At 36.4% G+C, this 12,195-nt stretch overlaps 2 protein-coding genes across 2 annotated transcripts; one reads left to right on the top strand and one right to left on the bottom strand.

The window, feature by feature from the left end:
- Positions 1–271: 271 nt before the first annotated feature.
- Positions 272–2,619, top strand: INS49_006603 (uncharacterized protein; the record flags this gene model as incomplete). The annotated part of the gene is made up of 7 exons (XM_043167373.1): positions 272–407; positions 710–1,023; positions 1,222–1,450; positions 1,514–1,895; positions 1,956–2,138; positions 2,206–2,539; positions 2,596–2,619. 7 exons carry the CDS (start codon positions 272–274, stop codon positions 2,617–2,619), a joined length of 1,602 nt encoding a protein of 533 aa, XP_043028517.1.
- Positions 2,620–3,352: 733 nt separating this feature from the next.
- Positions 3,353–3,850, bottom strand: INS49_006602 (uncharacterized protein; the record flags this gene model as incomplete). The annotated part of the gene is made up of 3 exons (XM_043167372.1): positions 3,353–3,466; positions 3,515–3,552; positions 3,700–3,850. The coding sequence occupies 3 exons, from the start codon at positions 3,848–3,850 to the stop codon at positions 3,353–3,355; spliced, it is 303 nt and encodes a 100-aa protein (XP_043028516.1).
- Positions 3,851–12,195: the final 8,345 nt, after the last annotated feature.

Here is a 12,195-nt window from a genome sequence, read left to right as displayed (position 1 = left end):
GGTCAGTGGACGCAAGGTTCGCGCGTAAGTTCTGGAATCCCTCATCCGCCATCAGTCAAGCTCTTGCACACTGGACTCGTGAAAGCTGAATCAGGGATGTAGTCAGCCGCAGTCATGCACCAGGTCGACTTGTTCACCTGACGCCGCCTTCCAGCCCGTCCTACCTCCTCAGCCTCCGCACACAAGCCCAACATCTTTTCAGTCCGCGCCTATTGCCACGCACTTCGTCCCATCGGGAAGCACACGAGATGAAGGTGTCTACGAGAATGCGATGGAGACGTGCAGCAGTATCAACACTCTGAGTCTGGACACCATAATGCCGGGACCAGAAGACTATGCCATCGAGTCCTTGGCCACGTCTCTGATGGGAGGGACGGCCGAAGCTACAACCGAAACTTTCTACACAGGTAAGCAGATGATGTGCACAAGAGGAATTTCAGACTCGATGAAACTCTAGAATGGACTACCACATCAACTCCCCCAAGGTATATGGCCTCTCGTACCAAGTGGAAAGAGAAAGACCTCCAGGTGATGTATGAAACTCTCTCAAAATAGAAGCTCTAGTACTTGGGAAATGACTGTTTCAAACAACACGGAACCACTGACCTGTAGGAGATCAACTACTAGTCTCCACTGGCTTCTGCGTGGATTGTTACAGCTTTCTTCCCTCCCATTCAGTGAGCTTTCCGCTAACAGCTTCGGTGCAAAGGCGACCAACAAGGAATCGGTTACATCCTCGATATCGTGGGCGAGCCAAGCGTGATATCACAACATTATGGCCTGCCATACATGGCCGCCACCCACCAAATGATGCCCCAAGATGTGGCATATGTTCGTTCCAAGGGCGTCTTCTCAGTGCCGAGTGAGCCGGTTTGTGAGGCGCTGTTGAAAGCATACTTCAACCACATCCATCCAATACTACCAGTAGTCGATGCCGTGGCTGTTCTTACAACATTCCGCAATGGCGGCGCCTCCGCCATCAACTTGCTGCTCCTGTGGAGTATGTTTTCTGTAGCAGCTAGTGTGAGTCGAACTCCGCCCCATGACGACGCGTTCCGTATTAATCAGGTGCTACAGCACGTCGATAAGGAGGTGGTATACCAAGCGGGGTATCAGTCCCACAAGGAGATGAGGAAATCAATGTTCACCCGTGCCAAGGCAAGTGTCCCCTCTTTACCCATTCTCAATTGCGAATTAACTAACAATCGTCCCCATTCTTAGTGCTTCTATGACAATGGATGCGAGAAAGACCGCATTATCATCATCCAATCCGTTAGCCTTCTGGCTTTCTGGTACTCGGACTTGGCGGAGCGGACAGACTCGTGGCACTGGATGGGTATCGCTATCAGCTTATGTCAAACGCTGGGTCTGAACCGCGACCCTGACCGTGGCCACTACAACAAGAGCCTATCAGACCGGCAACGCCAGTTATGGCGGCGTATCTGGTGGAGTAAGCCTCGTCTTGTATACCCTTCGTGACCCACGGGAATGACATCTGACACCCACACTCTAGGCTGCTTCTACCGTGACCGCTGGCTCAGCTTCGCTATGGGTCGCCCCATGCGCATTCACGCCTGGGATTGTGACACCCCCATGCCTTCAGCTGAAGATTTGACCGACGACGTTAACGAGTTGCCGCCACGGATCCAGACGAGGTACATGCCTTCGGACTTCAATCAGCTGGCCAACCAGTGGATAGTCCTCCTGCACCTCAGCAAGGCGCTGGGTAGCATCTTGTACGAGAACTACAGTCCCACTAGACAGCTGCCCTCACGGACCTGGATCGAAGCAACTGAAGAGGAACTGGGTCGCTGCATCGCACAAGCTGGCGAACAGCCTGCGAGTAGCAGTCCTGCCTTGTCCTTCTACTTCCATCACCTGCAGCTTCATTACAAGTATGATGTTCTTCCCCTGCCCACTTCTCATGAGCATGTCCACTGAAACTTTCTTAACAGTGCTGCAACTATTGCCTTGTGGAGGCCACATTGCAACAAGATCACCGCAGACATTCCGGCAGACCAGAAGTCTGCTTGGTCTAGGCATGTGAGCCAGAAAATCCAGACGGCCGCAACGAACACGAACAACGTTCTGGAAAGGATCATCAGCGAGCAACTGGTCAGCTACATAGGACCCATGACGTAGGTGCAAAGCTTTCTTTTCCTTTCTGTGCTCCCAGCAATCATAAACAATATTGACCTCTTCTAGAGTTCCTGTGCTTGTGCCAGCTATGACTGGGCATCTTGGCGAGGCCAAGTCGTCGGACCCTCTCCAGAAGCAACTGAGCCTCAATAGGCTCAACATATTCATGATGGTCTTGAGGAGGATCCAGGATGTCTATTCCTCGGCGACTTTCATCCACGGCCTATTCTCACAGGCCATCGAGAAAATGACCGCGCCGGAGCACTACTATCCGGGGCAGACCCCATCAACTGGTTCCATGGTAAAATCAAATGGTCATCTGGGAATATCGATAGATCCTCATTGGGACTTCAACTTCGAGGTTTGGGACACAGCCCCCCACTACAGTGACGTTGGTATAGTAAGTTGATGTCACCGTATTGGTTCGGGTGGAGGTCAGAAATTAACGTTATGAAGGATACAGATGGCAGCTCCTCATGAAAGATACAGATAACGTCTCGTGTATTGTTTAGCAAGATCTCTCATGTATTATCTAGCAAGGCGTTGTCTGTGCTGTTTAGCGATGTAGTATTAAAGGATAATAATTGCTTATTGGTTTCAAAGAAAGAAGTCTGAAACAATTCCCTCGTTGCTATTCGTAAAGATACTTGACTTCTCCATTACAGTATATCAGGTCTTACATCACAGTACTACATCAATAACCTGGACCCATTTCACTGCGAACGCCGAGTTCACTAGCATTTGAAACGGGGGGATCGTCAAGGCCTAGCTGTCCATGCATATGGCTATATTCTGTAAACACGGAATCAGGAGCGGCATGGCACCATGGCACTCGGTCAGGAGTATGTGGACTGGGAGACGCACCCGAAGCCGCTAGATTGCAGTGGTCTTTTCTCGCGGTGGGAGGGTCACCGGCATCGGATATCGGCATGGACTTTATCCCGTCTAGGAAACCCTGGGCTGCGTCGCAGATCCATCGTATGTAGGCTAGTCAAACCCGGGAGGTGTCTATACATGAAGGAAGAACGAGTCCTACAAATTCGAGGAGATGATTGATATGTGGGCCGCTACTGAAAAAGGACAGATTGAAAAGCCTGCTGAAAATCGATTTTGGATTTGACCCTCAAACTCACCACTGGTAGGAGGATGGCGAATCAGAACCCATGGGGACGTCTTGACGAAAGACACATTGGCAATTTGTAGTGTAATGCCGTCACATGCCTGTAGAATTGGCCGGGTCGATGTCCATGCTCAGCCCGCTCAAAACCTCGAGCTCCGGCCGGCCGGTGTACAAGAAGTAGACGGTGAGGAACAGCACGCTCGAGACCTGCATTATATGGGCGGACACCAGTGGGCCGAGATGCTTTTCACTCACTGCCTCGACGTTCTCTTCCCGAACCGGTGTCGCGGTTGCTACTGAAAGTATTCGCGACATTGCGTCCTCGATCAAGTGATCCCGTTGCCAAAGATTTGCGTTTCCTGGTTTGCGGGAAAGCGTCCCACTGGTGAACCAGTACCTAGCATCGGATTAGCCTCTCTTTGAAATTTTGACCAGCTCACGATGAAGTGTCTCAGCGTTAGCATGATAGCCTTGTCTCCACTCTTTCTTGATATCGCTAGGGAGTTGAATAACCAGAAGCTTATCTTTGACAACCCTCAGCAGATCCTTGATGGCTTGAGATCCACTAGCATCCCATATAATCCGTCTCATATGGCTTGTAACTTCTTCATGGACAATTGGCTTGCTCCAGCCTCCATCTGTCCATTTCTGGCTCCAGAATGCACTTTCACTTTGGCGGCTATCGCTTGTCCTCGCAGCGAGCTCTTTGACCCCTTGAATATCATAAAGCAGCCATGTAATGAGCTGTAAGATGATACAACCCATAGACCATATATCGTATAGTCGTGATGTCGGTTGATCATCGTGGAGGAACTCGGGCGGCTCGTATGAAACCGTGCCATGGCGGGTGGAGGTCGGGCCTTGCCTCTTTTGCATTGAATCATCTTGAAACTCTGCCAAACCAAAGTCTCCGATCTTCCAAGTGTCTGGCTGATTTTGACTCTTGAAAATCAAAATGTTTCCAGGCTTCAAGTTGCCGTGCCTGTAGTTATCTCGGTGGAGCACCGCAAGGGCTCCAGCCAATCCCGATATCTGCACGACAATATTTGCAACAAATTTGCCTTCTTCTTGGCGTCGAACCACGTGGCGACGCTCCCATGAATTCTCAAGGTTTCCGCCTTCTGCCCAAGGGAACATGTAATACCGCTTCCATCCTTGGTCGAAAATCGCCTTGACATCAATGATGTTCTTCATGCGTTCCGGGTCTTGCTCTTTGAGAGACAATACGTGCAGCAGAGCTCCTTTTTCACGTGCAGCCAAGTCATCTTGCCCAGGTTGTAGGCTCTCGTAACTGTTGCGTCTGAGGATGACTTCCTTGATGGCGACCAGGCACTTTGTCTGAGGAGCGTCAGTACACTTTTCCTCTTAATAGGATCAATGTGCATTTGAAATCGAAAAGTAATCGAAAAGAAGATGACCGAAGAACGTGGACATTGATTTCTTACTTGGATCGGATCGTCACGGTAGAAGTGCGATGGATGAACCGTGACTTTGTAGACAGTACTGAAAGTTCCCTGGCCCAACGGTGAAGCTTGGATGAACGGGAGTATGGTTTCAGTTGGGAGAGTACCTGCCACCAGGCAGCGACCGCTGTAGAACTTTTGCGCAACGAACTTCCACTGATATTGGAGGAAGCCGACCATCTGTGGTCTGTCCCATGGAAGGCGATCAGCATGTTGGGATATGACATCCTCATTCAATGGGAGACTCCTGTCGCTGAAACCATGATTCCGGAAGAAACCCATCGTCTGTTCCAGATACAAATACCGGATTTCACTGAGGAAGCAAGCAGCGAAGAGTTTCGTAGCATCTCTCAGAATGAACCGAATTAGTCCATTGTCGACAGCATTCCCTGAGCGGTCGCCCGAGTACCCATACAGCTCTGTGTTGATGTCATTCCCCGTGATTATGCGCAGTGAGCCCTCGGGCCAGAAGTCAATCTTGTAGGGATATTCTGATGAAGATTTAGCCCCATCAATCTTGTCCCACAGCAAGCTCGGGCGCCTCAATGATAGTGCTCGTGGTGAGAATGGTAAGGGCCGTGGGGGTGGTAAGGCTGGCACTTCAACTGACTCAGCTGAACCCAGAATACTAAGCCTGGATGTATCTCGGGTAGTTAGAAGAAGGGTGCCGCAGAGGCCACTGGGGATCCAGTCTTTGAGGATCATGTGCTGCAAAGTGTGCGCATGGATACCGTCCAGGACCATTAGCCATGGGCCACGGATCTCCAAATTCAGGTGATATACCAAAGCACGGGTGGAGTTACGGAGGGGACTTTGTGGCTCTCCAATGGATTCCCAGATATGCTGATACGACTCTTGAATGCTTGTTGCGCTCGTCGCGTCTACCCAAAAAATGGAATATTCCGGACGTTCGCCTGCGATCCGGTGCGCGAGTTCTACAGCGATAGCGGTCTTTCCAGTGCCCTGACCGCCTGTGAGAACAATGCGTGGCTGTATATTCTCACGGCTAGACTCTCGTCGCGACCTGAGCCCTGGATGACCATCTTCTGCTGGCTTATCGTCTCCTTCTGGCTGAGCATCTGCAAGACCGAAGAACTGAAGTCTGGGCCGGCTTATAAATAGCTTGAGGTCAAGTTCAACAAGGAATTTGTCGAGGAATGCATCGAGGGATTCATCTCGAGCAATAAAGAAGGCGTTCCATGGAGGCAGGTTGATACGCCAGGTCGGCTGACCTACATGATATATCAGCTGAAGTCGAGATATGAGACTGCACCTCGACGCTTTTTTGTGGGGATATCGTACTTTGAGTGGTATTCGAAGAGTATAACCAATTGGAGTTTCGCTCAAGTCGCCAGGTCAGAAGGTCGTCAAGAGTTTGCCTAACGAGGTCTTCCAATACCGCAGGAGTGATATCTATGTTTGTATTGTCCATGCCTTCATCGTAGGTTTTGATGACATTTTGCAACCTACCAAGATGTGTTGCCCAGAACTCCTGACAGGCTTCATTCGAAGCCCAACCTGCTTCGTCAACCCAGTCGAGAAAGCTCTGCAGGTTTTGTTCGATAGACGAAGATAGCATATGAATCAAAGCATTATGAACACTGCTTGGATTTGGACCGGGCAACGCGAGGGAACGTTCAGGTTCGGATCTCACCACCTCGGCCCCAGCGATATGAGAGAGCATGACTGTCCCACCTGATGCTATGATTCCATCCGTCTCTCCATTTTCGGGGGGCTCGGGCAGCGCCCGGAGAGAGAACTCGTGAAGATGCTGCAAGATGTGATCGTCAACTTTGGAAGACATGTTGGGCGTCGAGAAGTCGCACAAAGGGCACGACAGTGGCCCGATCATTGGCCGCTTGTTCAGTTCAGCCAAGTCTGTCAGCTGTAGTCCTTGAAAGGTCTGTATCCGATCACCATGCACCTCTGTAATGTGCTGCTTCCACTCCTCAGCACCGCAGAACTCGCGGCGCTCACCATGATGTCCATTAATCCCATCGCCCAGAGCACAAAAGTCGCAGATCCAGCGCAGAGATGAGTGCTTATCGACAAGATGAGCGAGCAGAGTCTCAGAAGTCAAATACATCTCATCAGGAGTGCTATAATCCTCAATAAAGCATGTGTATGGCAGCACATCCTGGCTTACGTGTGCCCTGCTCATGTGTCAGTTTGGTATCGCTATACCAGATCCCCACTCGATCACGGGAGGACTTACTTCCAGGCTTTCTCTGATTTCGAATACGAGGATGGAAGCACGTCGAGGCAATAGGGGCATATCAGCTGGCGGTCACGGTCCGGAATTGGGCATCGAGGGTAAGCCTGAGTGGCACCTACTCTTGTTAGGTTGGATGCAGCCGAAGAAGCACGGCCGGACAGCATGGGTCCAACATTAAGGCGTGAATCAATGTCTGTAGCAGTGGGAGCAACAGTGTGCGCAGCTGTGGGAACAGCTGTAGCGGCCTTGGGCGATATAGTCAGGGTTGTAAATTAGTTTGTTAGTTTTAGTTAATTTAGTTAATTTTCTTAATTAGTTAATTTAGTCTTAGTTAATAAGATTAACTAAAAACTAAAATTAGTTTTAGTTTTTAAAATTAACTAAAACTAAAAAACTAAAACTAATTTTAGTTTAACTAAATTAACTAAAAAAATAATTTAAAAAATAAAAAACAGGAACTTAATTTTAATTAAATTAAATTAATTAAAGAATAGCTTGAAAAACAAATATTTAGTTAATTTAAATAATAAGTTTTAAATATATATATTTTTTTTAAAAAAAGAAAACTAATAACCTAAATCCCCGTTATAGCTTAACGATATATAACGTTAGTTTATTTCTAAAAATTAAGACGTAATATATTTAAAATAAATTATTATTAAAGAGTATAATATTTATTACTAGCTTATTATATCTTATATAATAATGAAATAAACTTCTTTTTTTAAGGTTTTTAAATTATTGTTTATATATTCTTTTACTTTTAAAGTATATAATATTTATTTTGAATTATATTAAATTTTACTTTTCTTATGATATAATTTTTATTTATATAATTAATTCTTTAAAATACTTATAGCGTTTTAAAAAGAAAGGTTTTAATTTATTTATGTTAAATCTGCTAAATGGCAATTACTTATTTAAAACATAACTGCCCCCCCCCAATGCCCCCCTATCCTTAGCGTTATTACCTATATATAACCTTTGATATCTTTTTATATAATAGGGTTAAAATTATAATACAAATATGTTTAAATAGCCTTTATTTTTAAGTTAAGGAATATAATATTATTAAAAATTGTTTACTCTTTAGAAAAATAAATATAAAAAGATATCTTAGTTTTACTTTATATATAGAGATTAAATAGTGCTTTATATATTTTTATAATAATAATAGATTTTTTCTTAATATTATAATATTACTTTTATATATTATAAAAAATCTTTAAAATTGTTATATATAATCTTATTATTCTTATTTATTAAAATATATTTACCCTTATAAATACTTTAATTTAAAAGCAGCTATAGGGCTTATTTAGGCCTATTTGCCCTTATAAATACTCTAATTTAAAAACTAGCTATAGGGCTTAATTAGGCCTATTTGCCCTTATAAATACTTTAATTTAAAAGCAGCTATAGGGCTTAATTAGGCCTATTTGCTCCTATAAATACTCTAATTTAAAAACTAGCTACAGGGCTTAATTAGGCCTATTTGCCCTTATAAATACTTTAATTTAGAAACTAGCTATAAGGCTTAATTAGGCTTATTTGCCCTTATAAATACTTTAATTTAAAAACTAGCTACAGGGCTTAATTAAGCCGATTTGCCCTTATAAATACTCTAATTTAAAAACTAATTATAAAGCTGTTTTAAACTTATTTACCCTTATATATACTTTATTTTAAAATTCTTTTTAAAGCTTAAATATAATGAATATCCCTGGAATTGAATTCACGAGGTTTAAAATAAGTGGGTTTAATTAATAAGCTTACATAACTTATATATTATTAATAATAATAAAACTTTATAACCTTGCATTCTTATATATAATAATATATAATAATTATTTAAAGTTTTATTAAATTTAATAAAATTTAAAGATTATTAAGATATAAAATACTTTTAATAAATAAAATTATCTTTAATAATATTTAATATATTTTATATTTTTTAAGATATTAAACGTAGTTTATAATCTTTTTTTTTAAGCAGGTAGTTACTATAATCTAGCGGTAAAGCGTGTGATTATAGTAATTACCTAGGTTACCGTTAAAAAAAGATTAGTTTGTTTTCTTTTAAAAGCTATAGCTAACATTATAGAATTTCTATAATTATTAAGGGCCCTAGGGGATATTTTAAAACTTAATAATTTAAGTCTTATTATATTATTAAACTTTAGGGAGCAGGGTTATTTGCTAGTTTACTAATATAATGCTTTAACTATACGCTATTCTTAAAATAAATAATTTATTTTCTTATAAATTAATTATTTATTCTTTAAATAGTAATGCAGTTTTAAAGCAATTATTAATACTTTATTATATTTTTATTTTATTATTTTATATTTTTTATTTTTTATTATTTAATATTTAAAAATATATTATATATATTTAAAAGTTAAATAATATTAAATTATATTATAAAAAAGATTATAAGTAAAGAATAAATTAAATTATAATTTAAAATTATAAAATAAATTATAAATATTATTCTTTTATTACCTCTTTTAAATCTAATAACTTATTCTTTAACTCTTAAATATTATTAAATCTTTAATTTTTTAATAATATTGTTTTCCTTACTATATTTAAATTAAGATTAACTTTTAATTTAATAATAATATTATTAATAATAAAAAATATTCTTTTTATTGCAATAAAAGTAGCTAAAATAGCAAGATATTTTTAAGTTAATAAACTTATTATTAAATATTAAAGTTTATTATTTTTCTAATAATTTAGTAATTTAAGCTAAAGATTATTAATTAATAAATTTAATTAATATTATATATATAAAGAAAAATTACCTTAAAATTAAAGAAAGGTTCTTAAAGATAAAGTATATATTCTTCCTCTTTATTTTTAAATAAATTAATAAATAATTTATCTTTAAAATTAAAGATATCCTTAAAGGGATTCTTAAAAGAAAAATTATATATATTATCTTTTAATAAACTAAAAAGCTTTAATTTAAGCTTATTATTTATTAATATAATTATATATAATATAAAACTTTTTAAAAAAAAACTTACTTAAAATATTTAGCTTTTAAAAAAGCTTTTGCATTTACTTTTACATTAAAATAAAAGCATAATAAACTATTAAGCTAAAAATGGCTTATTTTAATCCTAAGGTTAAGAATTAAAGAAAGAATAAAAGGTTTATAATCTTTTATTTTTTCTTTAATTATTTTCTAAGGAAAATATTTCTTTAATTTTTTAATACTAGCATAAATAGCATTAATAAAATTAAATAAATATTTCTCCTATATATATAATTAATTATAAAATTAATAAATAAATAAAAAAATTAAAAACTTATAAACTTAGGGTTTTTTACTCTTTTTCTTTTATACTTCTTTATTAAGTTATTAAAGTTTTTATATATAATATATATATATATAATAAACCCTTAGAAATAATTATATATAACTATCCTTATAACTTAATAAAAGGCTTAGAAAAGACTTTAAAAGTCTTTATAATTTACGCTAAAATAAATAATTTTAATAAATTAAAGAATATCTTTTTATATTTATTATTAAAAGTATTTCTATTAATATAATTTAAAAATTCTTTTAATATTGAAAAAACCTTTAATATATTATATATAAAATTCCAGCGCATAGAAGTATTTAAAGAAATATTAATAAATATTTATTAAATAGTTTTAAAAAAAGAAATAAATATTAAGTAAAATATAAATAATTTTACAGCTTTTTAGCAAGGCTTATACTTATATAGCTTTTTCAATACCCTTAAATAATAAACTATTAATCTTAATATTATATTAAGTTAATATTATTACTCATTTTATATAAGTAATAAGATTTAATAAAAGTTAATATTTTTAAATATATTATAATATTTAATATATAAAATTACTTACTATTTTTAATAGTATTATTTATAAAAAGAGCTATATTTAAATCTTTTAAATTTTCTTTTAAAAATTCTTTAATTTAGGAATTTAAAGTAAATTCTTTTAAAATATCCTGCGCTATTAAATTAATAATATGCGCTATATAATGAATATTATTTTTAAACTGCTTATTTAATTTAAAATTAAATTCTTTTTTAAAAGCTATTATAAATATATCATTATTTAATGCATTATCTCTTATAAAGCTATAATAAAAAGTTAATTATTTATATTTAAAATATAAAAAGAATTAAATATTTAAAAATGTTATTAAATATTATACTTAAATAACTTTTAATAATTTTTTAAAATTCTTTAAAGAGAATTAAGCTAGTATATTTCTCTTTTAATTCTTAAAATCCAAGTAATTTATAAATTAACTAAAATTTAAAATTAATATAAGAGATTATTACTCCTATATAAGCCGTATTAAATTTAAAAATTTAAATATTAAAATTAAAAGAAAATTTACTATTATTAATAATATTTTCTTTTAAATTTAAATTTAAACAAACTAAATTAAAATTAAAAGTATTATTTAAAATACTTTTAATTTTAAGACGATTTATCTTTGAAGCATCCCTAAAATAAAGTTAAGTTATTTTTTTTTATTAAAAGAAAAGGAATATATATGAATTTAAATATAATAATAAATCTTAAAAAGATTTAAAACTTAAAATATTAAAAGCTAAATTACTTTTAATAATAAAGTTTAAAATCTTTTTATAAGTATTATTTTCTATAAATTTAACTTTGGTTTTCTTTTTTAGAAAAGTAAAGAAATTTAAAGGAAAAGCTATATTATTAAGCCCTATAATAATTAATTAAATTTTAATTTATAAAATATTTCTTTTTAAAAAAAAACTTACTTTTATTTTTATTTTCCGTTAATATATTATTATAAGCAATATTTAAGTATTTACTTTTATAATGCTGTTAATAATTAAAAGCTTAAAATCCTTTTAAAGTATCTTCTTATAAATAATTATAATTATTAATTTATAAGTTAAAAAACTAAGTAAGTTATTATTATATTATTAAAAAATATAATATCTTTCTTAAATTATATATTATATATTAATTATATAGTTAAGGTATTTTTAAAGAATATTGTTAAATATATTCTTATTATTAATACTAATTTAAAATATAGCTATATGCTATACTCAGCTAACTGTCACAGCCCTGGCTTCCTAAGAGCGGTCCGCCGCGGACCGCCGCCCAACCCAAAGGGGTTGGGGCCTAATTACATAAGCACTAGCTTAAATAAAACTTTATAACCTATCCTAAATCCTATTTTATAACTCTTTAAGCTATATCTTATTAATAAAGCC

Source organism: Diaporthe citri (genome assembly GCF_014595645.1).
Source record: "Diaporthe citri strain NFHF-8-4 chromosome Unknown scaffold_2, whole genome shotgun sequence".
Lineage (NCBI taxonomy): Eukaryota > Fungi > Ascomycota > Sordariomycetes > Diaporthales > Diaporthaceae > Diaporthe > Diaporthe citri.
This window is presented reverse-complemented; position numbering and strand designations above follow the sequence as displayed.